The sequence below is a fragment of the Lepisosteus oculatus genome, chromosome 8 (genome assembly GCF_040954835.1).
Source record: "Lepisosteus oculatus isolate fLepOcu1 chromosome 8, fLepOcu1.hap2, whole genome shotgun sequence".
Taxonomy (NCBI): domain Eukaryota; kingdom Metazoa; phylum Chordata; class Actinopteri; order Semionotiformes; family Lepisosteidae; genus Lepisosteus; species Lepisosteus oculatus.
The window spans coordinates 43212786-43240200 of record NC_090703.1 but is presented as its reverse complement, the minus strand read 5'-3'; the positions used below and the strand labels follow the sequence as shown (position 1 = coordinate 43240200).

The 27415-nt window shown below is 34.9% G+C and overlaps 1 protein-coding gene across 1 annotated transcript; it reads right to left on the bottom strand.

Moving 5' to 3' along the window:
* Positions 1-709: 709 nt before the first annotated feature.
* Positions 710-27161, bottom strand: LOC102698283 (hephaestin). Its single transcript, XM_015351294.2, has 22 exons — positions 26890-27161; positions 26716-26812; positions 25359-25572; positions 22050-22294; positions 21252-21464; positions 20520-20696; positions 19949-20203; positions 15658-15826; positions 15430-15548; positions 14058-14189; positions 12348-12559; positions 10756-10909; positions 10200-10412; positions 8603-8822; positions 8102-8241; positions 7271-7402; positions 4412-4518; positions 3209-3434; positions 2468-2607; positions 1786-1948; positions 1512-1538; positions 710-1018 (listed from the first exon to the last, which is right to left on the bottom strand). The coding sequence occupies exons 3-22, from the start codon at positions 25517-25519 to the stop codon at positions 813-815; spliced, it is 3411 nt and encodes a 1136-aa protein (XP_015206780.1). The 5' UTR covers positions 25520-25572; positions 26716-26812; positions 26890-27161; the 3' UTR covers positions 710-812.
* Between the last annotated feature and the right edge of the window lie 254 nt (positions 27162-27415).

Here is a 27415-nt window from a genome sequence, read left to right as displayed (position 1 = left end):
CACCCCAACAGGGAAAAATAAAATATCTGGAAACAACTTCACAGAGGATCAGTAAGTGAACATTTTTTTTTATTTCTGTGAGAGTTAAATAATTAATCAATAAATCAATCCTATTTTCCAAAATATACTATAATTTACTTTACATTAATCTTAGTAAGGCTGTACAGTGCCAAGAAAAATGTTGTATCTTTCTGTCCCCTGCTCCCGCCTCTCACTCATCCTCCCTCCCAACCTTTGTTCTCCAGCTACTTTACCTTTGCCTACTGCCCTGTCTCTCTCACACCTGAAGAAGGCTCCACGGCCGAAACGTTGTGTTCTCTTTCTTCTTTTTTTCAGCATGGAATAAACCTATTACTTGTTCCTTAATAAAATAATATGGTAGGTTTGTCCAGCTTTTTATAAGCATGATTTGCTTTGTGCGTTTCTAATTCACCACTTTGCCTTTGTGTCTTAGGCATTTTATATCATTAACTGTAAAACAATTGTACAATTACTATCTTGTAAGAATGCAGAATTGTGTGAGATGGGAAGCAAGGCTGTGACTGGTTAGTAGAGATATGGAAGTCCACCAAGGAAAAGCAGGTTGATACAAAGCACACTGAAGGACCAGTAGGTGGTGCTGTTCTCTATGGGAACACCAATTCAGTGCCCTAGTATGATAACCTGGGTACTGTACTGTAAGTTTTGATATTAAGCCACAAGAGACATATTCCGAACAGTACTGGTACCACTGATTTATTAGAAAGCATCCTCATTTATAAATATATGCTGCATTTAGATTGCACCTGATATTAGCACAAAATGCATTTTCACTAAAGCATTTTCAAGGATACTTCTTCAGGGTAGTGCTTATTTTGTTTTTTCTTGCGTGACATAACTATAACCACTCCAGTAAGAATGAAGGCTGTGAGGAAAAGAACAAAACCTATAACCAGAAGGACTGTTAACACAAACTCCGCTTCTTCTTGGGATAGATATTTCCCAAAGACTGCTATTTGTCCAACATGTAACTCTGGACCTACAAAAAAAGAAATGGATAATAAGCGATTATATGAAACTTGTTTTAAATTCCAGATGGTGTTGGTTTAACTCTGAAATGTGCAAGGGGTTAAGACATGCATTTTGTCTTTTGTGATTTGGAAATCAAATTACAAGAAACTTCCTGCTGGTATCTGACATGTGGTACTGTACATATAGTAGTACAAAATAAACCAAACATTTTTAAGTTGTTGGTTAAAGCTACAACTGTTTGTTTTGGCAGAATTGTCCATATTATGTACATATTATATTTTACATATTATGAGAAGTCTAGCCTTAAGGATATCTGTTACTGAGAAAGGTAAAGTTAATATACAGTAAATACAGTAAACAGATCTAAGATAATAAGGTTATGTACCAGTATATACTTTCCTTATAGGTGCATGTATCTACTGTATGTATCATAGTCTGTGCTTTTTTAAATTACTTTATGGCAAATGTGCTTTTTAAAATACATACTGTAAATATTTTACCTGAATCAATGTCAAATCTCTGAGGCACTAAGAAAGAAATAAACAAACATTCAGAAATGGATGTAATTTTTCATTTACTCATGCAACTCCAGAAATTAACACAGTCCAACAAATGTCACACCAAAATGTCAAATTCATAATTATTGGATGCTTGTGGTTAGGTCATTTTTTCAAAAGCATAATGAGACCTTGTCTTATTTTTTTATGAAATGCAGGATGATTTTTAAATACCTCATAAAAAAGCAAGCAAAATGAGAGGCAATTAGCTTCATACCATTTTTGGGATGAACAGTATAGACTGTTTCCATGCCCGCATGGATGTGATCTGATACGTGGCAATGTAGGAGCCAGGTTCCCGGATTAGTAACTTTCATTTCTAAGGTCTGAAAAGTAGCTGGGAATAAATCAAACACATCTGCCCTGTGTCGTTTTCCATCCTAAATCAAAGCAGGAGAACAAAGTCAGCTGGTAAATGAATGGTGTAAAGACAGGTCACATTTCATTTAGAATAAAGCCATAACCAAACATAAAATTAACATTGAATCCCACTGTAAAAGAACATGCTCTGCTGCAGCATTTATATCACAGAAACTACAGTTATGCAGCATTTTAGCATTAACAAAAACAGATGCAGAACAAACATGCATCAGAAAGCAAATACTTTCTCCATTTTTCCTTTATATATTATATAATGTTAGAAAGGGAAAATGTATGTTGACAAATGTGCATTTTCTTAATGTATAGACCTGGCGAAATAGTTAATGTGCTGTTATGTCCAATTAATGTCCGGGTTTTTTGTATGTGTTATAAACTTTCCGGTGTTCATTCCAGTGATTTTTTGTAATCTTAAAGATCTGTATGGGTGAGTAAAATGTTACAGCAATTATCTGGATATGACATTTTCTTAGACAGCAACCTGTCAGAAAATCAACATAAATCTGGTTTAAGTTACTCACCATGAAAGTAAAACTCTGAGCATGGAAGTGGACTGTATGCATATCAATTTCATCTCCCAGTCCTATTAGGTACCAATCTATGCGTTCTTCTTCATACATAGAAAGTCCATGAAGATTAGCATAAATTTTTCCATTTATTGCTGCAAAAAAAAACATTAAACAGAACCTTGTGACTTAATCTTAATGCAGGTTCGTGGTAATAAGTTGTACATATCCAGACAATTTCCTGTAAGCATCTCCAGGATATACAGTACAGTACTATATACTGAAAACAAATTGCAGTACCACTTCAGAAAAACATTTGACAGGCACCTGTGGGTCTGACCTCTTCACAGCTGTCATTATATCACTACTATTCTAAAACTGATGAAAATCATACTATTTTTGCTAACCCAAAAATCGATCATTTAAGTTAAACTGAGTCAACAAAATCAACAATAAAATTAAATTGTGTGATGCACAATTCAGACATGCTTTAGACAAAATAACAGGTTTTAAATAATATTTTGAACTCATAAAATATTTATAATTTTATTCTTTAAAATTAAATTGGAGACATTTTTCAGAAACTCAGAAAATGGTACATGTTGATTCCAATTTAAAATCCCATTCAAGGTTTAAACCCAGAAAACTGAAATCAATAAGTCTATGATTAAGATTGTGTCTGGAATAAAATCCAGTAGCAAAAAATCCCCCAGGACTGAGGTTGGAAACCACTGACATAGTAGTCACAAGCCTTACCATGCATCTTATTGCTTTCACAAAACCTTTCATCCTCATAATTGATTTCAGAGATGTTTTGTTCACTGTACATTGCAATGTTTTTGTCAAGGTACCAGGATTGATTTTCATCAAAAATGAAGAAGAGGAGGCTGAATTCTCGGTCCAGGTCGGCTCTGGATCTTTCAGGAGTCAATGTGCCCTTCCGACATGTTATTAATGGACCAATCAGGCCACTGTGCAAATCCTGCATACACAATACAAATCCACATATTTCTAACACAATTCTCATCTCCAAATGTGGCTGATTCCAATGTATGCTTTTGTTATACTGTTTTTTTCAAAGTATAATAGTTAAATACCAATATGTTTTCATCCAAATATCAGTGTAAAGAACAAGTGATAGATTAATTTGTGGATGTTCCTCTGGCATATTTTCTTATACATAGTTTCTATAAAAAAACAATATTTTTTTGACAGTATCTTGCTTACTTTGACTTTTAAAAACCTTATTAGGGTGACAACATATTTTCTTTTCTATAGCTCTTGCTCTTGAGAAAATATATAGAGGACAAACCCACATCTCTGACGGTAATTTCATGCCATGACGTTGGGATTTCAGATATGCTAATATATCAATTTCATCTTCTGCTATTGCTATTACAAGTCTAGATTTAAAGTTACATTTCAGTTTTGTTTTCTTTTTGAATTAATTTAATACTTTTTAAGTCAGCAGTTTAAATCACATTTGTCAAACATGACTAGAAATCCAGGACATATGACTGCTTGCATTTTATTTTTCCCCAGTTAAAATTATACTTAGAGTAAATCCTGGGTTTAAATTCTTGTAACATGGGTCTTAGTTTTGTTTTCACCGTGACCTAAAAGCATTGATTTCAAATTATCTTACAATAGGGAGCATTACCCTTATTCAAATCATCTTCTGATTATGTTTGCCTACTACAAACATACAGTACATACAGTATATGCATACGAATATGTCCTGTCAGCAATAGTGTTGTACCAAAATATCTTTTTACAGCTCTTAGCTACAAGTCAGAGAACAAGAAGTAAGCCCAAATTAAACAGGCTTAGTGATATATAATACTATATACCGGGGTATAATTATATACAGTATTATAAGTAAATAATTACACATACCTGCGAAACTAGCGTAGATGTAAATTTACAATTAAAAAAAACAAACAAAATATAGTGGAGTACCTTCACAGGGTGTACCATTGAATAGTAGGCCCATGTAATGCAAGCTGAATCTCCAGGACCAGGCCCTGATCGCTCTGGAATATTCCATCTGTATATAACTATCTCCCCTAGGAGCAGTGGCAGACAGAAACTGGTAATTAGACTTGGCAATGCCTGTGGCACAGGTGGCAACATTACAGTAAGTATTCAATTTTCCTTTCAAACAAGATCATTTGAAATCTATTTCCATAACCTATCAAAATACATGGAAGTCTCCAGTTAAACTTAAGGATTCTGATTAAAATTGTTTGAAAAGAGGAAAGAATTAAATGGTATGAATGAAAGCTTGTCTGCAATAAACTGAGATCATTAGTTCAGTATCATTGATACTGATAGCTTAGTATATATTGTTTAGAGAACATAAGCAAATTCAATAGGGAGAATGAAATTTGTATGGTTTATGTGGTGCTTCAGGACTTATACACAAACTATAATGTATGAAGTATAAAGTATGTGCTCTAAATATTATTTGCTACATCTGTGACCATGTGTGATTACAGCTTCAATTTCTTGGGACAGTATTTGTATCTTAACTACATAATTCAAACTTTACAAAGGCTTTTCAGCATAGAATGTACTGTAGCTGATATATCATACCAATCAATCATATAATACCCTAAATAGTAATTATAAGCCATTAAACTCTTCCATCAATTTGGCAACAGTGTGCAAAAATCTGCTTCTGGGAAAATTTAAAGATCACAATAATGCAATGGGCTCAACCTGAATATTGAGTGATGTTTTCAAGATATGTTCAGCCTTGTGAAATTTTAACAATGATTTCAAGGGTACTGTCACAATATCTCTTGTGGACTCTTGTCATGGATCTGTCACGAAGTACCACAGCAATTCCTTTCTTAATAAGCACCATTTGAGACTACGGTATATTGTAAATCTTAAATCTGATATATGTATGTCATATGTCCACAAAATTTTTTATCTTCAGATCATCTTTGAGCTTCATTTTATGAGATGTTGTTCTCACCTTTAAAAGTGAATTCCGTATACTGTATACAGTATAATTTAAAATAATATAAAAATTGTTTCTCATTCCTATCAACATTACAGTGTCTGCTGACTAATATTTGATTAAATCATAGACATTTTTAATCAAAAGGCAAAATTTCAGTTTGTCAGTTTGCATGATCAGTCTCCAGTGCAATGTGTATGACTTCTCTTAACATCCCCTTTAGTCAAAGATGTGTTTCTCATTTCAGAAGCATTTTCAAGTAATTTAATTTATTAGCTATCAATTATTTCCATCCTGTAATGTGCCTAGTGTGTGCTTTCAAAGTGTTCAACATAGAGGTTGGTGCCATTTCTGTCCCCTTTAACTATGCCCAGTTTAACTTTGTATACTTGTGTAGCATTTTGAAAATTATTTTTAAAATAAACTGTGTAACACATCCTCAGTGAAGAACAACTAACATCAAACTATTCTTCCATATTCAGTGTGAATTATGCATAGTCCAAAATTCCAATTATGAATTGCATAGTTATGCATAGTTCCAAGTGTATCTGTTGTTTTCTTTAAAAAAATAATGAACAGTTGACCATAAAAAGTATTTTTCAAAAGAAACAGTACTTGTGAAATCTAAAGCTAGTCAGAAGGCAATATTTACAAACCCCTACTCATATAGTAGGGACTCAAATAATTCTAAATCAAGAGCAGAGCTATATACCATAGACGACAGAAAGGCTGCAAAAAAAGCAGTCAGAGACCAATTAGTGGGAGCAGCACTAACATGTGGTGGAGTTAACATCAGACGATAATGCTTCCCTTCCTGATAAGCCACATGTACCTTTTGAAAATACTTTGTTGACCCACCCTCTAGCCATGGGTTCACAGGATGTCGGACTTAATTACCCCGAAAGAGGCCACAAGACCTCCAATTATAACAGTTTCCTTGCCATTGGATTAAGGTCCCTTGCTTTAAAGAACCATGTGGAACCTGATATACAGTATGTGGGACCAGGTGTGCAAGGATTTTACAATGAAAGAAGACCTTCCAGAACATTTTACAAGCCTTTTAGCAACCAGCTAGCAACGACAGGAGCAGGCCTGTGAGTACTGGGTGCTCCTGGACTTAAGTTGGCACAAAAGAGGTCTTACAAATTTGTTATTTAGCACTTGTATGAAGTAGATCTGCATGTCAACAAGTATCATTGTAATTGAATATCCCTCTTCAGGATCTTCTCTGCTCATGTCACAAGGGCGGAGCACTACAAAAGATGCCATAGACATATTTTGTCCAACTTTATCTCCTCAACAGAATAATCGCATCCGGCAGGATCACCTTTACTGTGGTGGAAATGAGAAAAGCCTTGCAAAGCCATGCAAAAGTTAGAACCCCAAAATGGGCAAACCTTATGGCAGAAGCTATCTCCCCACATTGCACAGCTGGGTCAATACACTATTGAACCGACTGAACTAAGTGAGACATACTGTACCCAGCAAAAAAGGGACAAGTTGAGTAACTGAAGAACATGCTTTGTGCAGTTGGTTTTTCCATCAAGAACAAATTCATAATTCAAATCGATGAGTTTCCTGTTGTATATTCCATAAAATGATGACATAGGTTGTCAATCTCAGATTTGCACTGAAAGGCTAACTGTAAGGAATTGCTAAATAATAAAATATATAACGATTGAATTCACTGCATAAATACATTAGAGGATCCTTAAGAAATACATTATAAATTGTCTAAATTTGAAGGAATTTGAATGGAAAAGCAAGTGAAACAACAAAAAGAAAGATCTGTTCCACGGTGGTTTTACTCGGACTGCCAGTAATGACAGTAATGACAATAAATACTGTACCAGGCTGAGCTGCATGGCCTTTTCCTTCATAGAGCTCCTGAACCCCATGTGCATGTATGGAATGAGTGTGAGATCCATTATTTTTGAAAACAATCACTATTATGTCTCCCACCTCAGCTCGAATAAGGGGACCTGTGAAATCAGATTCTTATTAAATCAGTTAAAAGAACACACTCATAAAAGATCATACTCTTCATATTTCACATATTTTCAAATTAAGAGTTCTACAATTTAGTCCTTTTCATATGGACAAAACATTCATTTAACACTCTCAATTTAGGAAATCATATGAAAGTATGTTATGTTTTCAAACTTCTACGTATCTGCTCAGAAGGACAGATGAGAAAACAACTGCACTAGTGAGTTATATGATCAACATTTTGAGGGTTGATTGGGTGAAATGATATTTGTAACTAACATATTTTCATACTGTGTATTCTTGCACATTTTATGTACTGTATCTAACCGAAAACTGTTTGGCAAAACAGGTATATATTAATTATTAATAATTAACAGGAACTAGGAAAAAATAAGTGAGTATTGATACTTTCACCTATCCTCCAAGGACAAATTCCAAACTCATACATGTGTTGGTGAGAAGAGTAAGGATGCTTTTGCCAAACAGCTACCATCAAGTGATGTTACCTGGGGGTCACTATTTTAATTGCAAGTCATATTTTCAAACTAGTATGTATTCCATAGCCAGTGCGTAGTATGGTTTTGGAAACAACTGATGTTTGAAATTAGAAGTGTTTTTTCATACAGCCTTTGAAATATCAAGGTGATTTATAATCATTCCCTGACTCATGGGGCAAAGTGAAGATACAGTACCAAGTATTCCAAAATGTTCTTCATCTCCTTTTCTTTCCTTGAGTTTAGTGAAAGTGCCATCCGTATATTCTCTGTACACAACCTTCTGGTATTTTGATCCAATTAGACCACCTTCTTTGCCAACAAATATATGTCCATAACTGCAGATAGAAAAATTAAGAAAATGACATAATGAGGACCCTTCAGCTTTTGTTATTAGTCTTGGTTGGTTTGTGCCACTCATGTATTTATTGAGCGTGCTTACAGTATCTAGACTTCATTTTCGAACTTAAATAAATTCCTTCTCCACACATTGAAAAAACCTTTTCTTGATTTAAATCCCAGTAGATATGTGAGTCTATGCCTTTGTTGATTGTCCCAATATATTCATTCCCACATATCAAAAACAGGAAGATGACCTGCATCATACATGACTATGCCTATTCTATCTATTAAACATCAAAAGGTGACATGTATACTTTGTGTTACACACAGTTCTAAATTAGGTGCATATAATCTCACCTCTCAGCTGCTGAGCTGTTCAGTATCCCTAGTTCCCATGTTCTGTCAGGAGAGTAATCCCATTCAACCTCATCTGCTGCAATATAATACACTGAGGACACTCTGTACTGAGGCACACGTACAGAAGGAAATCTATCACTGTTACATTCTAACACCTGATACTGCTGCCTCATTCCCGCAAGAAAATGTTCACTTGTCAGGCATATTACCCCAAAAGTGCCTGAAAAAAAAACGGAAATAAATAAGACACATAAAGAGAAATTTGGTTTCTAACATTAGACCTAGTTATTTCCAACAACAGTCTTTCCACAGTGACAACAATAAAACAAGAAAACAATAAAGGAAAAAAATGTAATTTTCCAAATGATAATTGCAAGATTCAATTTTTTAATGATAATTGTCAAATTAAAAGCATGTCAAAGTTGTCCTTCAAAGAAAACTAAAACTAACTGTACTGTATATTGAATAATTCATGTTTAGTTTTGTTCCAAGTATAACCTTTTATGTATCTTTATTTTAAAATAAATTGGCACCATGATGTCTATAAGGAATGGTCTGTAAGAAATCGAAAGCTTTTCATATAATAAAATAAAGGTTAGTCCAATTGTCTTCTCAAAAACATGTAAATATCTGGCAAATTTAATGTGGCTGTGCTAGATTTCCTACACCGACGAGTTTCTTGGAGAGATTGTTTTACTGCCTTGAGGACTTGACACTTTAAACAAATAGTATTATTAAATATCATGCATGTGAAACTCACATTTCAATATCTATTTGCTTTCTCCACTATGGTTCGGCTGTATCTTGAAATCATTTTTAGTATTTATATTTATATTTACCAAATCAGGAAAGCTGTATTACTTTCAGTTTTCCAAAAGAAAAGAAATGTTTTTTAAGTTGTTTCCTTTTTTTATAAGTGTAGTATAGTTACAGTATTTTAAAATGAAGATGCCCAGAGTTTACAAAAAGTTGATTTTTTAGAATTTGCACTTGGATAACTTTGCCAAATTCTTCACAAATGAAGTGAAAAGGAGTCTAACATGATTAAGATGGAAAACTTCCATTTTACCGTAAGTCTGTTTCCACTGCCAGTAAATATCCCCCAAATTAACTCTGTCACTGAGATCCACCTGATTTTCCATGGTCCTTTTACCACACTACTATTTCTAAGAATACGTGACTTTCTTATTTTGTACTGTAGCATCTTTAATTCAAAATATTAGAAAAAGCATCCAATTGCTAATTTAACAGAGGACTGAAGGCTATGTACTTTTGAGCTTAAGACCATATATCGGAAGCATAACATGTTGAAAAGCACCAGCAGACAAATTTATAATTTCAATGGGCTAGTAGACTGGGAATGTGAGAGAAAAATGAACTTGAGAAGCTCAACAGACTAAAGATGGTGGGATAGGCACAGTGCTATATACTGTACTGTTAATCTGAACACTGAGGATAAGAATTACAGAAGTCTAACTTTGAAAGCCATTTGGGATGGATAAGAGGACTTCCTAGCATTCAGATTCCCCTTAAATTGAACAGTAAAAATCTGTGACCCCTGACTTTTCCTTAATCAGGCCTTCGAAATAAGACTTACCAATATTGTCTGGTTGCATCAGCAGTGTAGAGGAGGTGTGAGGTGTCAGTGTGACTGAGTCTTTATGTCTGCCATTGACTTGCACAGTGTTTCCTTGGAACACAACTCCATGAATATCAAACTCATCTCCCAGACCCAAGAGGTGCCAGGATACATTACTCCCACGACACATCTCCAGACCAGGCAATTTGCTGTACAGGAAACCATTGATAGCTGTACCAAGCAAAAGTTCACATCATTAGTGTTACAGATGAATGTGGAAGTCAAGAGCATAGATCTGAGGACAAACAAGCCTTGACTGACCAGACAGTGGAAAGGCTTGGCCTCGTGTGTAGCGCGTAAGAAAACTCCTTTAAATCTGTGCTTAAAAGCTTAACTTCATTAAAAGTTCTAAATTTATTAAAATATTCAAGCTGAGATTTTTCCTTCCATTTCATGGAACAAACACTTAGAACTGGTATTTGAAGACTATTAAGCATTTCAGCAAAGGTAAAAACAAATTCAAAGGTATAAACAAACACATACAGTATTTCATATATTGTAGCTTAAGACATACCGTGCATTAGATTTGATGCCTTAAACTCCTCATCGTCTTTGTCAATGTCAATGTTAGGATTGACAGATGCATGCAGCAGGCTCTGTCTCAGATACCAGCTTAGATTTTCATTAAAAACTGTGAACAACAGGAAAAACTCCTTGTCTATCCCTTTCTGCATGAACAAAAGAAAACAACTTTTAACTACTCAAATTTTTCTGTCATTTAAACCTTTACTTACATTTAACTAATGGACATTCTTCAAGAATGTTCAAAAATGGCAAGGAAACAAATGTGCTGTGCATTTATCATTAAGGGACTTCAGATTAATTATTAACATCAGTCATTTGGACACTATTAGATGTACAGCATTTTTACTGCACTTGATAAAATGCAATGTTTATCAATGTTGATCCCCCTTGAGATAAAACTGTATATGAAAGATTTATCTTTGTAAGGATTCACATCTTAGTTATAGATTCTCTGAATTCTGTGGTACTTATTCACTTTTCTATTTTAAAATGAAAAATAAATTTGACCATTAATTGTAATTTGCTGTTATTGTTTTATTTAATCATTAAAGTAATATTACAGCTTTGAGGTCAATAGAGATGAATATGTATTTAAATATTATATTTCCTATGACCAGAGAAGAAAGAAAACACAACATTGCGACTGTGGAGCCCTCACTGTTTTTTAATATCCAATATCAAAGGTTGAGCCTTAAATTCTACATACATTTTAAATAAGCACATCATTTTAATTCAGTGATTTACCAGCTCAAGCAATTTAATACAACATCAACCTCAAGAAATCAATCAAAATCTCAGGCTCAAATTGATTCCAAAGCAAAACCTACTTTATATCATCTTGGCCTATTATCCAGTCATGCGGCAATTTGAAAGTTTGACATTTACCTGCAGAAAAATCTCTGGTGATGAATATAATTTAAAAACTAAGCATTTTTAGTGTGTTTTGTTTTGTCATGAAATTAGCGTTTTATTCTGTACAAAAGAAATAGATTTAAAAGCTATTGAAAGATCAGTGATGCATAGTTCTTAGTGCTGCTTTTTTTGCTGTTTCCTTCTAGCTCTGCAATATACAGTAGAGTATGTTATATTGTTGAAGTTAGCAACATCAAAGAAAAATTAAAAGGGCACATTTTTTTACACCAGAGATCAGCATTTTGATATTTATTGATTTTTTAGAGCAGATGATTAGAGATGCAGTCTGTCAATTGCTCCTCCTGCCTCACAGCTTTTGGGGCCTCATTGTAATTCTTATTTGAAGATCTGTGTAGATCATATTCTCCCGGTAGACATTGTGAGCTTTCACCAGGAGCTATTTCCTCTCAAATTGCAACTAAATTCTGTCTAGGTTTAATGGTGTCTTCAAATTCAATGTAGCACAAAAAAAGCACAGGGAAGTATGACTCTCTTAAGAAATGCTAAGAAGCCAAATACCAACCTGTTACTAAAACTTGTGGCATTTATACAGTAGTTTAGGTCCTCTTACTCTGATTTAGAAAGCATTCTGAATTTAACAGTAGTTAGTTATAGTCTACATATACTGTATGATTAGTATTTAATTAAATCAAAAAGTGATAACAGTACCTGTGTATTATCATACTTCAATGTGCGAGGTTTACAGATAAGCAAAGGTCCAACAAGGCCTGAGTTTGTGTCCCGAACAGGATCTACCGCTGAAAAATACATCCGGGTCAGACAGGGGGGGTCACTGAGTGTAGGTCCCACATGTTCGGGCACAGACCACTTATAGGTGAAGTTATGGAGGGGTTGCACAGAAGTTCCTTCCCCTAAAACATCTTAGAGATAACATAAGACATGGTTTCTTAAATAATACATCTTAAATAATATACAGTATATATACCTATTACAATTATATATATATACAGTAGTTTAACATGATAATCTTTCCGTTTTTACCAGATTCTCCGTTAACAGCTAAATGCTGCCATAAAGACAATCCCTGTGATTTTTTAGTATATGGCACAAAAATCAATTCAGTTTAATTTAATTGGTTAAAAAGAAAAATCCACTGACTTCCAAACAAAAATACAGAAATCATCATCTGCTTTTGTTCACACCTATGGTTAAATGTCATTGAAATGAGTTACTATGGAAAAACTATGTAGGATACATAACAATGTGGCTGATAAGCTTAAGTTTCTGGTTGCATCCTTCTTTGTTACAGTACATTGTCATTTTAAACAACCAACAATGTAAAACCTGCATTAAATGGGTGGAATAGGGACCTTGAGCTTGCTGAACCTCCCTCTGTAACTGGGTCCTGGACTTTCTCACTGAGAGGCCTCAGACAGTCTGGATTGGAAACTACGTCTCTAGTACCACGATACTGAACACCGGAACCCCCCAGGGCTATGTACTCAGACCACTCCTGTTCACGCTGATGACTCATGACTGCACTGAAAAGCACAGTGCAAATTACATCATCAAGTTTGCTGATGACATGACAGTGGTGAGCCTCATTGGTAACAACGATGAGGCACTATACAGGGAGGCGGTGGAGCAACTAGCAGACTGGTGCTTAAACAACAATCTGTCTCTGAATGTAGATTGGACAAAAGAGATGTTAATGGACTTCAGGAGGGCCCGTGCTGATCACTCCCCACTGCACATCAACAGCTCCCCTGTGGAGACAGCTAAGAGTACTACAGCACAATCCTGTAAAGTAAATTGCACTATACTCATTGCACTTGTACCCTAGACCCTGTCAGGAATGTCTATGTCTACATTGTCTTGTCAGTGTCTGTCTGTATTCGCACCGCAGACCAAGAGAACAATATCTTCTATTCTGTATACTTGAATATGGCTGGACTGACAAATAAACTTGAACTTGAATAAAGTAAACAACAGGTCAAAGAAATTAAATGCTCATGAGAATACACAGAATAAACCAAGAAAACTCTCTGAAGATTCTCAGAAAATGTCACCAGCTCAAATGCTAACACAGCCAACCCTTTTTTGAATCAGATAAGGATCTCATAGGTCTTTTGTTGTCTGACTGAATGAAATTACATTTTCCTAAAAAAATAGGGACTTGTAGACAAGAAAGATTTGTTTCTGAGTACTAAGTTTAGAATGCATCCTCTTTATTGATGTATTGAATAGGATCTAACTCATTTATCTGCTTTGCAAAAAGCACTTAATTATTTCTGGAATATTTGCTGCTGGGGCTGGCTTCTATGTAGAATCTTTGTCTTAAGTTTAAAGGAAACTGAATAATACTCTTTGTGTATAGAAGGAATTGTTTTAACAGTTAATTAAAAAGTTAGCACATACCATCACCATATGGAGTTCCCTCGTGTTCCTTCTTGTAAAAGACACCATGTGGTTGGATGCTATAAGGTCTGGATGCCATGTTAAGGAATTTCACAACGATTGTATCTCCAACTTCAGCCTTTATCACAGGGCCTATGATAAAAATAAGAAATTACAGTATATAGTGTACTTCCTTTGAAAGAATGTAAGTAGAATTATTTTTACTTTTTTCAACAAAAGACATTATTAATCATTTTGTCTCTTACATCTTAACAGCAATTTTATCAAGATTGAATATATTATCTCCATAGCATTAGGATTTTATTTGTTATAATACTGAGAAGAAGAATTTTCCACTGTGAATACATTTTACTGGATTTTCAGTGAAACAGGCACAGCAAATAATAACACTTAGTCCTTAAGGGAAATCTCTTTTAAAAATAGTTTTTCAGTCAGATTTGGAAAATAAAAGCAGTTCTGATTAGACCAGCAATACACAACATCCACCTTGCACTGAACTGCACAATTTAAATGGATATCACAAATATGAGGAAGGCATATTCATTAAACATTAAAGTAAAATCTAGATGTCAACTATTAAAAAAGCACTAGATGATGAATCATCCAATTTGCCTAATCCATCAAAAGGAGCCAAGTACAGTGGATGAAAATCAAAGTAGTGAAGTATGTAAGTAGCTTTTCACAACACAAGGCTAGAAATTATGAGGAACATTGCTTAAATTAGAACTGTACATTAGTGAGCATCTGTTCCACAATAAGTCTTAATAAGAACTTTTTAAGAACTTTTTTTCACTAATGTGAAGTAAAATATAAAGTTACTTGTTTTATACAACAAAATATTCTTATAAAATATAAATTTAAGCAATACACTACAGTAAATTTCCTGGAGTAACATATGTTGAAACAGTTCATCTTACTGTATTATTTGATAATAAGACTTTCTGGATTCTTCATGTAATGTGCTCCTTTACACAGTATGATTTTAGTTTCTTTCTTTTTAATTACCAACATTTTTGTTATTATAGTTGCCAAATATTGAAAAATAATGTGGATTAAAGTATCCAACATACTACTGTATATTGTATCTTTTTACCCAATTCCTGACTTGATAATTAAAATGATGTTCCCAGCGTTTTTTATCTTGAGGACTGTAAGATCATTACAGAAAAACAAGCTGAACTACACTGTAGCCAGGGACCTAATAGGCAAAGTAAACAATCACATAATGAGAACTTGAAGTAACAGTGTGAGAAATAATTATTTACATCTCAAGAACAAGCAATAGATTCATTAAAGGAGCTGGTAGAATTAAGTTGCATTGTTATAAATAATGGATAATCAATTAGAAAATGATTACAAATATTTTTTTTACCTAAAATCCCTAGGTGCTCTTCAGATGTTGTCCTCACTTTCTCTTTGGTAAATGTCTCATCTGTGTATTCCACATACTTTGCTTTCCAGTATTCACCACCAGTTCTTTTTGATGTGTTACTGAAAGAAATTTCAGAATACTGTAGCTGCACATTCAGGTGAACTAAACACAATAAATCACTTCTTCTTTAACAATAGTTTTAAAAAAGTTCTTATACCAGGTGTATACCTGCTCTTCTTCATTAGACTCTGTATTGTCTCTCCATCTATTCCAGAAGGTCCATATGACCATAAAACATCCTTAGCTGCAATGAAGTACTTTCTTTCTTTTCCTGGCATTTGAATATTAGGAGTTGTTTTGAAACATTCTTTCACCTCATACAGTGCCTCCATACCATCTATTAAAAGAAAGTTTTGAAAAACTCAAATACAAACATATGACATACAGTATGAAATAAATTTATGTCCAGTATTTTCATACTTTTTTTTTAATTTGGGGTGAATTCATTCAAATATTGTCAATCTTTTTTTGCCTGGCTCATAAAATAAGTATTGTTTTGGCTGGTACTATATATCTCTGGAAAAAAAAGCATTTTGAATAGATCACACTTTAAAGTCTTATTGAAAAACACTTTACTTTTGGATCTTATTTTACAAAATGTTCTGAAGAACATTTACTCTTATATTATCTTGATAACAAATGCCTGATGCTTAGTCATTTGTTTTTGGGAGTGGGTTGCAATCACAGATATAAAGCAGAATGCTAAAGTTTTTAAAAAGGTCAGCTTTCTATACAAGAACTATACAATTATGTTGCCAGCACTAGAGCTTAATTATTACATCACCAGTCCAATAGAGGTCATTAAATTGCACTAGGTTTAATACAAAGCAATACTTACATTTTACATATTGCATCATTATCTATTCAAGTACACCAACATTCCTAAATAGACTTATGTATAGCAGGTTCAATTAGGTTCTTAAAGACGTCACATTAGAAATCATGTCAGAACTTTTGGAAAATAAAGTCTTTTTTTACTTGTTTTGATTAACATACTTCCTTAAATAACAATTCTGCCAAGCAGTATCAAGTGATATCATTTTTGGAAATGTTTGATACTGTCAGAATGATGACTCACACTGATTTATGTAGACATCAAACTGACACAGGGTCTAGTTTCTTTATCTACCTCTCCCAGAGGTGCTGCCTGCTAGCTAAATAGCAGACTACACAGGATAAATTTTAAAAAGGTGATTGAGACCTGAATTATAGAGCCTCCGAATTGTAGAGAGTATAAACATTCAGTTTTTTTGTCTACTGTTACAACTTAAACAATTCTACCTTAAAGGACCTGTATCTGCTCGAACACATTGCATGGATGAGGTGCTGGACCACATTTCTGGGTCACGATGATTTACTTTTCTCAACTTATTGAGTAGAACCTGGAAGATTTAGCTGGTGCCAAAGCACAGGGCCTGTCTCTGACATTTAGCCTCCTTACCCTTTTTAATATACATCAGCTGTCATGTGTTTGGCTGTATATGCGACAGTTCTGAAACTATAAAAAAGGAGTGCAATTTCCTTTGGCCTAAAGCAAAATTTGTGGGGCACATAGCAGGGCCAGAGGTGGTGTCCATGGACATAGATTAGAGCGATGCATTTTGTTTGTGGCTGGTTTATAATAATATGGAAGAAGAGATATCAAGACTGCTGGAACTGATGTTGACTAAGGAACGGATGTCCAATTAACAGCAGTTTATTAAGGAATGGCTGACATAGATACTTCCCTTCACTGTCTTACAACAAAATACCTAATTTCAATGATGTAAATGAACAGGAGACTGAAAAGGAGTCTGAGAGAGGTGCTGACCCAGTCCTCAATTCTAGTCTTCCCAGAAACCAGCTGGTATTTTTGATCAACATTCATACCAACAAAGTGGAGATCAGGGCTGTGTTAATGCAAATGGATTCCAAGGGGGAGAGGGGAATTGCTCATTACATCCAGGCACTGACTCTGTCAAAAGGTATAAACTATGGTATAACTCGATAAGTGTTGTTAGCTAATGTATGGTCAAAAGAGTGGAACACATTTGGGTCTACATTCACATAAACCATTTTTGCCTCTCCAAAAACTCCCACTCATTGCTTCTCGGTTTTAGGAACTAGACAGGCAGACAGCTCATTGGCAAGAAACCTTACAGTACGTTGACTTTGAGGCAGAGGTACAGGAGGAAGCTACCACACTGATGCCCTGGACCAGGGAAAGGATGCATCTAAGCTGCTGCAGCTTCAGTCAAGCACTCCAAATCTCAGACCTTGGTCTGACAATGTGCCCTCATTTTCCATGTGGTAAACTGTCTGAATCCACTTTGAGATGTCTGCTACATCTGTTGCCACCAAGACCTCAGAATTTCTGCAGGACCTGTAATTCCTGTGTAGCATAGAAGGGTAAGTGTGGCTATCTCATCCCTACTGCAACAATATCAGGTGGAGGAACCTACTGTATGCAAATATGCAAAGCTGGACGTCCCCAGGAACTTTCCGCAGATAAAGTAAGCTAACTAACTAATCCTCAAATACTTGCTCACTTTCACCATCATTGGGGATCATGTCTATTGAGAAGGGTACTATATTCTGTCACATTGTCATCTCACAAGAAAGAGGTTATTACATGACTAGCCTGAAGAAGTGCATTGTCCTGCTAGAATGTTGTAATCAACATTAAATGAGATCCCAGGGGCTAATCGATGTAGAATTGCGCAGCCAGGTTGGTATCAATCACTACAAGAGAAGATCTGTAGACTAAACCACTTTTGAATAGACACCCTAGGCCAGACCACAGACCATCACACTTGGATTTTAGCATTGATCATTCTGTTGTCATATCAATTAGCATATTGTTCTGCACGTCTACTAATCACTCGTGCATCAGGGTGATAGATTTTACAGAAAATCCAGATTCATTGCTTTTATTGATTTTGTTCCTATCTAGATTAAATTCCATTACCTGTGCCCAGTCAAACCTCTTATTAATGAGAAGACCTAGCACATGTACAGCATATACAGTGAATCACAGCTAATCTAAATTATGTCTAAAACATTTAATTAATATCCAACTGATTGCTTTATATTTCTAAAAGCATACATGCATAGAGTAATACATTTATTTCGATACCCACTATACATATTGGTTGACAGAAAAGTACTGTTTGTCATTAAGAACAATGGATACCTTTGCTGTCAGCATAATTTATGGTTTTTTTTCAGTTCACCATGGTGTCCAAAGAAAACATATACTGCAATATTTGTCAAAAGTATAAGGATTAAAACTGAGTCATGCTGTGAATTTCAATTCACTGAAGCTGCTGCAAACTGAGGCTGTTTTAGAGAACAGTTCTACTTACCATAGGTACTGTTTTGTCTTTGTAGTGTGTGGGAGTATGTGTAATCATTCCTAACTGGGTTCTGATGTATAAGACCATGCTGCGTTCTTGGAATTGAGTTGTTTTTCAAATGACTAAATTTGGCTAAAACCAGGAAGAGATTCTTTCTGAGAAGCGGCTGTTGGATAACACTGCAAACTGTAACCATGTCTGCCTCCTTCTTCCACCCTCACTGCTTTTGTGTTAGAGTCAAGAAGTAACCTGACATTTTTGAATTTACAAAAGAACAAAGATGAAGGCAGAGAAGCTGGATAGAATGTCAACCTTAAGGGAGATATATTTTAAATCTATTTAAAAGTAAAAGTAAATCATATGAAATCATGTTAATTAAGACACAATTTCTGCTCTTTCTTGAGTATAATAATACTGTAACTATTGTACTGAAAACTATTCCAGCAATACTTTTAATGCATGCACTTGGACTGAAAGCTGTATTTTAGATTGAGGCATTTAATATTACATCCTTTGTGCTTTCCCCCATCCATGGCTATTTTCCTATCACAGAAACTTGGTTCATCTTTACTTCTTCTCACTATGAAACTACTTCAACCTCACTTTATCACTGATGGATGTATACCAACAAGGACAGCCCAGGATGCCCCAGCACTTAAATGAATAGCATGTCCTTGTGCTTATTACCTGGCCCAACTCTAATACAAACAAAGCAGAGGTAGAATTTACCAAATATATATTAAGCACATTTAATCCAGGCTCTCTGCAGGTTTTCCAAAGCACAAAATTCAGACTCTAGTCCCACACACTACAAATAAGCGTGTTACTACCAAGTTAGGATCAGTTTCCAAGATGGATATAAAATGCGGATATCTTAGATTTTCCTCTATCACCTTTGTCTAGATGCACTTCTATTTATATTAGTCTGGTCCTGCTTCCTCCCTGCCAGACTTCAATTCACTCTTTCCTGTGTTCTTATTTTCTTTATTGTCAGCACATGGATTAGATTGAGCAACTGTGTACCATGTCATCCACTAAGGTGTTGCATCACAGTTTAATTGAATTTCTGTCTTCAGAAACTACTGTCATCAGCAAAGGAAGCTTAACATAAATCTGCTGTTTACCTTTCAGGTGTTCATTTACTTGGCAGCTCAAAAGCCATCTCCCAACATTTCTGGGGACCATCTCTGCAGTCACAAAGGTCGCTGGAAAGAGGCTGACAACATCTGCTCGCCTGTGGCTGACCGTCACACTCTGCCCGTGGAAGAACGCATTGTGGATGTCGGCTTCACTTCCCATTCCAAATAAATGCCACGTTACTGAAGCGCCTGCACACATATGTAGGTCTGGCAGATTTCCGTATATATATCCATTGATAGCTGAAGAAGATATATAAATATAATTTAATGGAAGATAATGTAAAATTATATATTTCAGTATTTATTTTTCTTTAGGGTAGTACAGCATGTACAAGCTAAATAGTCTACATTATTTTTAATAAAAGAACAACTGGAAGCAATTTATTAATTTACATGTTTTCTTTTTTTTGCCTTTTCATTTATTTCAATTTCCATTTTTTACCCGTTTGATTGGGCATTAAACCCACTACACACCAGATGATTAAAATCATGAGAAGGGCATGTTAATGAAACATCTGTTTTTATTCAAACTAAACTCTAGTGCCTTGAGACGTACAATGCATTCTATTGCGGGTTTTAAATTCCTCATCCTCTTTGTCCACAGAACCAGGGTCACTGCAGTATCTGTTGATGTTGTCATCCACGTACCAACTCAGATTTTCATCAACATTCATGAACATTAACAAGAAGTCCATATCAACATCAGAGCGATTCGTGTGTCCATCCAAAACACCTCAAAAAGATAATGATAACCGTTTAAATGATGTCAATTTTAAAGAATATTTCAAGTTCAATTTTGTGATTTCAGTTACATAATGGATGTTTTATGAAACTAAACTAGGCTGACCTTGTGTGTGTGTTAAAAATTATTATACAGTATGTGATCTCAGTTTCATGTGACATAATGTAAAAAGACTCATTATAAGTTTCAAACAAATAAATCAATAGCAATAATTTATATATGAATATATGAGAAAGCCTGGCCCTGCAAAAAATAATAATTAACTCATTCTGTGGTATTTGGTTTTGACTTTATAATAAAGTTAGTACACAATCCGGAAAGCTTCCTGACCACTGTTTGATTATAGATGCTCAGGTTTTCCTGATTAATTATGGCATTTATTTAGTATTAAAGAGAAAGTGGTAGATAACAAGAAGAGTGTTGTAACATTGTGGATGGTAAAATACAGAAATTAAAACATTTTTCACAGTCTAGAGAGATACAATTATCTTCTGCTTTCAGATCTGAAGTTTTCCATTTAATTTGAAGAGGTGTTGTAGATCTTACCTTTTTTGCAAGTCAAGAGTGCCCCAATGAGGCCAGATGCAATGTCCCTGGGTGCATCTACGTGTGAGTGGTAAGCCCATGTCAGACAGTTAGGATCACTGGCAGTTGGGGCATGATCACCAGTTACTGTCCAGATGTAAGTATGGGTTCTGCCAGGAGGCACCCCATCATCAGTTTTATCCTTTCCAAAGGTCTGGTCTGGGTAAAAAGCACCTGAACAAGAATCGGTGAGGAGAAATCTAATTCTAGCAGCAAAAAGTCTAATTTAATCATTGTTTATGAAAATATTTATTTTACAAATATCTTGGTTTATTCTTGAATCCTAATGTGACCCAAATGCACTAGTTAACGTGTAATTGTGCATGTAATTTAGTGTTTAAAGACTAAGTAATTTCAATTAAATTAATTAAATAAAATTAATGAAACAAAAATTGATTTAAAAACTACTTAAGAAAGAAACACAACCCAAACCTTGATGAGCTTTTAAAAAGAAAACTGTTTCATATGCCTCCCATCGAGTTTGCTAACTCCAGACATATTTTGACAAATGTCTCAGTTCATACATCAGGTACTGCAGTCCATTGGTTAACTTAAATTTATTTTAGCAAAGTTAAAGCTAGATGTATAAAGCTCAAAAGTAATTATTCAAAGAAGAAATGAAGTAAAAATGTATGTATTTTCAAACAGAGATGCATGTCAACAGATCTAACTGAAAAGCAAAAGTCTGTTAACTGCATGCTGTACATGTTGAAGCATTTGACAGCTCCATATCAACCACTTTCTCACTGAACCACTGACCTTCGGAGTCTTTGCTGTAGAAGACACCATGAGGATGGATTGAGTATGGGCGAGATGCAAAGTTTTTCAGATGAATGATTATCTCATCCCCCAATTCAGCTTTCAAAATAGGACCCAGGAACCCAAGCCAAGGTGGCTGGGGAATCTCATGTGCATAGGTGGCATCGGAGTACTGCTTATAAACAGCTTTCTTGTAAATCCTCCCCATCGTTTGAGAATTTCTAAAGGGGTACTTAATTGAATCTCTAATAAAAAAGACAACTTAAATTAAAAGAACAGTAATATATATTTTAGGAATTTAGGGCTTATTAGAAAAGAGCCATGGAATCTTTAATGACCAAGTAGTCAGGATCTTGATTTATTGTATCATCTAAAGGATATCCCTGTTACTAGACTATATCAATGTACTACATTTTAATAGAATATTTAGACTAAGGTATGAAAAATACATGCTTATATTCCTCTAAACACATTACTTAAGATAGATCTCTGTAGGGCATCACATGCTTTGATTGATTTCATGGATTAAAGCTACATCTCTTCAAGATGTATTTACAGTACTTTGCAATGTAGGACTGTAAAAGGCAAAGAGTATATTTCTAGAAGACAAAGGAGATAAGACACTGTTAGTCTACAATGGAACAAGTAATAGGTTTATTCCATGCTGAAAAAAAGAAGAAAGAAAACAGTGTTTTGGCCGTGGAGCCTTCTTCAGGTATGATTACCACACCTGGTAATCAGGACACCTGAAGAAGGCTCCACGGCCGAAACGCTGTGTTTTCTTTCTTCTTTTTTTCAGCATGGAATAAACCTATTACTTGTTCCTTCGCAGCCTACGCATGCTGACGCAGCTACCCACCTGAACTGTTATTCTACAATGCCAGACTCAGAAATTGATCTGAGGTCATTAATGAGCATTATTATCTGCAGAAGCAGACACATATTTGCTTGTAAGGAAGAGATATGTGTGTGGGTGATGGGATTATAGCAATAATTAAGGGTGAGAGAAGTGTCATCCTTTTGGTCTCTACCTTACATTTGAAGTAACCCTCCATAATAATTATCAGGCTTATTAAACTGGCCTAATCAGCCTTATAAAAAGCCACTGAGAGCTCTTTATCGACAGAATGGTTGCTTTTTACAGCAGATCATTGAATTTACAAGGGCATGTGAGTTCACTTCTCATAACCAAAGTAATGGTGTATTAAACAGATACCAAACAAAAAAGTGAAACAGAATATCATGGAGTGACACAAGAGGGAACAGGGCAGTGGCTTGGGTCTATGTTTATGTGATTTCTGCATGTAAGGCTGGTATTCTTATTAGGTGTGGCATTTTTGTCCCCTTTTGTGTCCACTTGTCTCTTCTTTTAAGGTCTTCTAACCACCCTAGAGCCAACGATACAGCAGAAAGCATTCTTCATGGAACTGAGTGACATGCACTTTGCCTAGAGATCCATCAATTACCACATAGTCAGAGGTGATACAGTACATGAGGTGTGAAAGGTGCTGAAGGAGAGGGAGGAAACAAAGCAGGGAGAAAGACAAAACATTACAACACCTGCAAGTTTACATACTGCACATCTGCATACAGACATGCTCAAGTAGCCCCTGGCATATTTATGCCGACTTTCCCCTCATGATCAACCTGATAAATACAGTAAAACACATTTCTTTGGGACCACTGAGACAAGGCAGCTGCTTGGCAGAAAAGGAACAAGTAAAGGTTTGTTCCATGCAGAAAAGAAAAGAGACACAACGTTTCGGCTGTGGTGCCTTCTACTGTACCTACTTGAACCAGTTGCTAGATAGACAAGTGAAAGACTGTGCCGAGATATTTTTTTTTCAGTATGGCAGAAAGAAGTGTGTCTGGATAGCTGGAGTGAGCTGAGTAAATATCTAGTGGGGACACACAGTGGGCCAGCATGAAAGACAATCCTGTCAAGGATGTTTTAGAGAGAGGACATCGCGGTCAGCAAAACTGAAAGCAGTGTCCTTTAGATTCTATGGCATTGCAAAAGAATAGGGAGACAGGAATGTATGGCATGTAAAGAGAGCACCGTAGGAATATTTTTTATTTCTCTTGTTATTTGGGACTATGTTGTCAAGTTGTTTTCCTTTTGTGTTTTTATACATATCCCTTGTGGATTCTCTTTTTTTAATTGATAACGACTCTAGCCTTTTTTGTGATTGCACATTTCTAAAAGGATAAAACCACAGCTATTGAACAGACTTGTGCTGTGCTGGTCTGTGGGTGCCATGATGGCTCTGGGAGATCTGGCAGCCTGTGCAGACAGGTGGGTTCTGGCACCTTTAAGATTGCAAGGTGGTGTAGCAGGCTACAGTTCCTGCAAACAATCACTGTTTTGACAAGAACATCATAGCTCTCAATTGCACCAGTATAGTAATATACTTGAAATGTGTTTCCCTTACGAAAAATGTGTGTCATCAACCAAAAACTCTATCTGAACAGGCCACACTGTCTGTGGATGCTTTCTGCCAACAAAGCCATGCTTTGAATAATTATCACTTGAGATAGCTGATACATTCATGATTATTTGATATGCTTCACTGATTAAGACTTTGATATGAATAAATTATTAAAATAAAGTTGAATGTGTATGATAACCCAAGATTAGAAGCTGCATACTGTATGTCTTCCTGAAGCAGCAGCTTACTAGATATCACAGCAGGTTAAATTTTAATAGTCTTAATGGCCAAGTAAATACTTTATAACTTCCTTGAATGCACTTAAATGCTTAAATTCATATCATACTCAAACAGTTACAGGAAACCTCTATTTATAGTTATTACTGATCAAGAAGGTGCCAGCAGTTACTGCATGTACTGTACTTAATCACATGAAGATTTTCATTTTATATAATTTCGAAAATTAAATCGTCCAAACATATCTTATGGCACTATAACTATAACTTTAATAAGGTTATCTTAATATTTTATTAATACATTTGTGAAGACTATGTTTCACATCTAAAATATACGAGGAACAATAGGTTTATTCCATGCTGAAAAAAGAAGAAAGAGAACACAACGTTTCGGCCGTGGAGCCTTCTTCAGGTGTGAGAGAGACAGGGCAGTAGGCAAAGGTAAAGTAGCGGAAGAACAAAGGTTGGGAGGGAGGAGGAGTGAGAGGCCGGAGCAGGGGACAGAAAGATACAACATTTTTCTTGGCACTGTACAGCCTTACTAAGATTAATGTAAAGTAAATTATAGTATATTTTGGAAAATAGGATTGATTTATTGATTAATTATTTAACTCTCACAGAAATAAAAAAAAATGTTCACTTACTGATCCTCTGTGAAGTTGTTTCCAGATATTTTATTTTTCCCTGTTGGGGTGTAATTCCACTCTATTTCACGAATACCCAAATAATAAAGCCTTGTTGCTCCTCTCACACAAACCATCAGGCTTAAAAACCCCATTATCTGGATGGATACAATATGTTTCATTTTGCCTTACTCCCAGTTTCCAAAAGCTTCTCCTTATAGTGCAGGTTAAACTACTGGCAAAAAGTACAAGGCCAAAATTAGGAATGCTTGTACTGTATGTACATTACCACTCTCCCAAGACACTCAATGAAACTACTGTTGTATAGATGCAATGAAATATGTAAAAATGACTAATATTTACCCATTTAAGCTGTTTAAACTGTAAATACAGCAAAGAGAAGATTTAATTTTCAGAAACCATTTTGTGAGTTGAAAATGAGTACTATGACACGGAGAGGATCATTGATAGAAAGATTAATTTTAAGAACTAATTCCCATTGGAAATATATGATAATAGGTAATTGTAAATAATAGGAAATATGAAGACTTCAAAAAACAAACATATTAATGAATATTGTAGAAGACAAAACTGTATACATGCCTACAGTATCTTCTTTTCAAACTATCTTGACACCTGGTTTTGGTGCAATACATTTCCTGGTCTCTGCTTCTCATTTAAAAGCCAATAGTAACGTAACAAATCTGTCATTTGATGATGTATTGTAAAGACTATATGTCTGAATATAGTTATTTAAGGTATATATCTTCAGACACAAGAGAATAACAAAACAATTCAATAGCAACAATATTTTTAATATCAGAGAATTCCTTATTCTTAAAGGAAAAAATTGGATAGAAGACACAATGTTCACAGATAAGATAAAAATGCAAAGTTTAAAGGATCTTTTTCTTAATCAATTTTTACAAAGCACTTAAAACAGAGACACATTAAATATGCTATATAAACTATATATATATTTCTTCACTATTGTCTCTTCTACATCAATCAAAGGCTTTCTTCTGTTTACTCAAAATGTTTTAAATGGGATATTTTTAAAATGTATCAACATTTTTTAAAATAATGCAAGAAAAAACATTTTAAAAGGTTTAACATTATAACAGGTTTAAGCTTTAAAATCTTTCCATAATATTTCCAGAATTTTTTATTTCTAAAGTAAAAGGGTCCTATGTAGTAAAATTCTAAAAAAGACAATTACATGTATGTGCATAGCAACAAAGTGAACAATCCATACAAGAAATTTACTTTGCAAAATCAATTTTTAATCTATGCAGGAAACAAGTACAACCTTATTTGTAGTTATTTATGAATTATGTATATAGCATGTTTGTTCAACTTTAAATTAAATGTTACAAACCTTGTTTGCAAACCACTTCCGTTATGAACTCCAAAGTTTTTGTTTGCTTCCAGTTGAGTGCATAAATAGATGTCCATTAAAACCTGGAAAATTGAACCTGTAGTACACCTGCGTTTTAGATATGTGAAAATATAAGTTTAATAAAATTTGACAAATTAATTAAATTGCCCTTACCTCCTGAATAGTAACCAGTAAAGCCATTTGAACTGCGAATTCTCCAGAGAACATTTCTAACACTATCTGAAAGGACAAAGTCTTAACAGTAAAAAGATAAGTTTATTATCAGGGAAGCTAAGCATTGCCTATCTTTTACCAGTGCTGCAAATATGGGAAAACCTGACAGAGCCCTCATCTGAAGAAACAGCGCTCAATATGCTAACACATATTTAACATACTGTACTTAAAGCATTCTGATCTTTACTTTTTTACAGCACAATAAAGTTTACTCTGTAAACTGTGGAAATTAAATCATCGTGAGAATTTTTTCAGATTACTTTCAAAGTCCCACGTATGTTTTCTAGTTCAGAAACTGATTCATTGCTGCTACAGTACGTGACTTACTGTAGATGGACAAGTTCCACCTGCTCCTCTTTTGCAATTGCAGTAGTGCCATAAATACAGTACAAAAACAGAGGTCATATGCTAATAAAACCCACGATTATTGAATTGAATTAAAAGTTATTTGCTCTAAAGTGTCGAA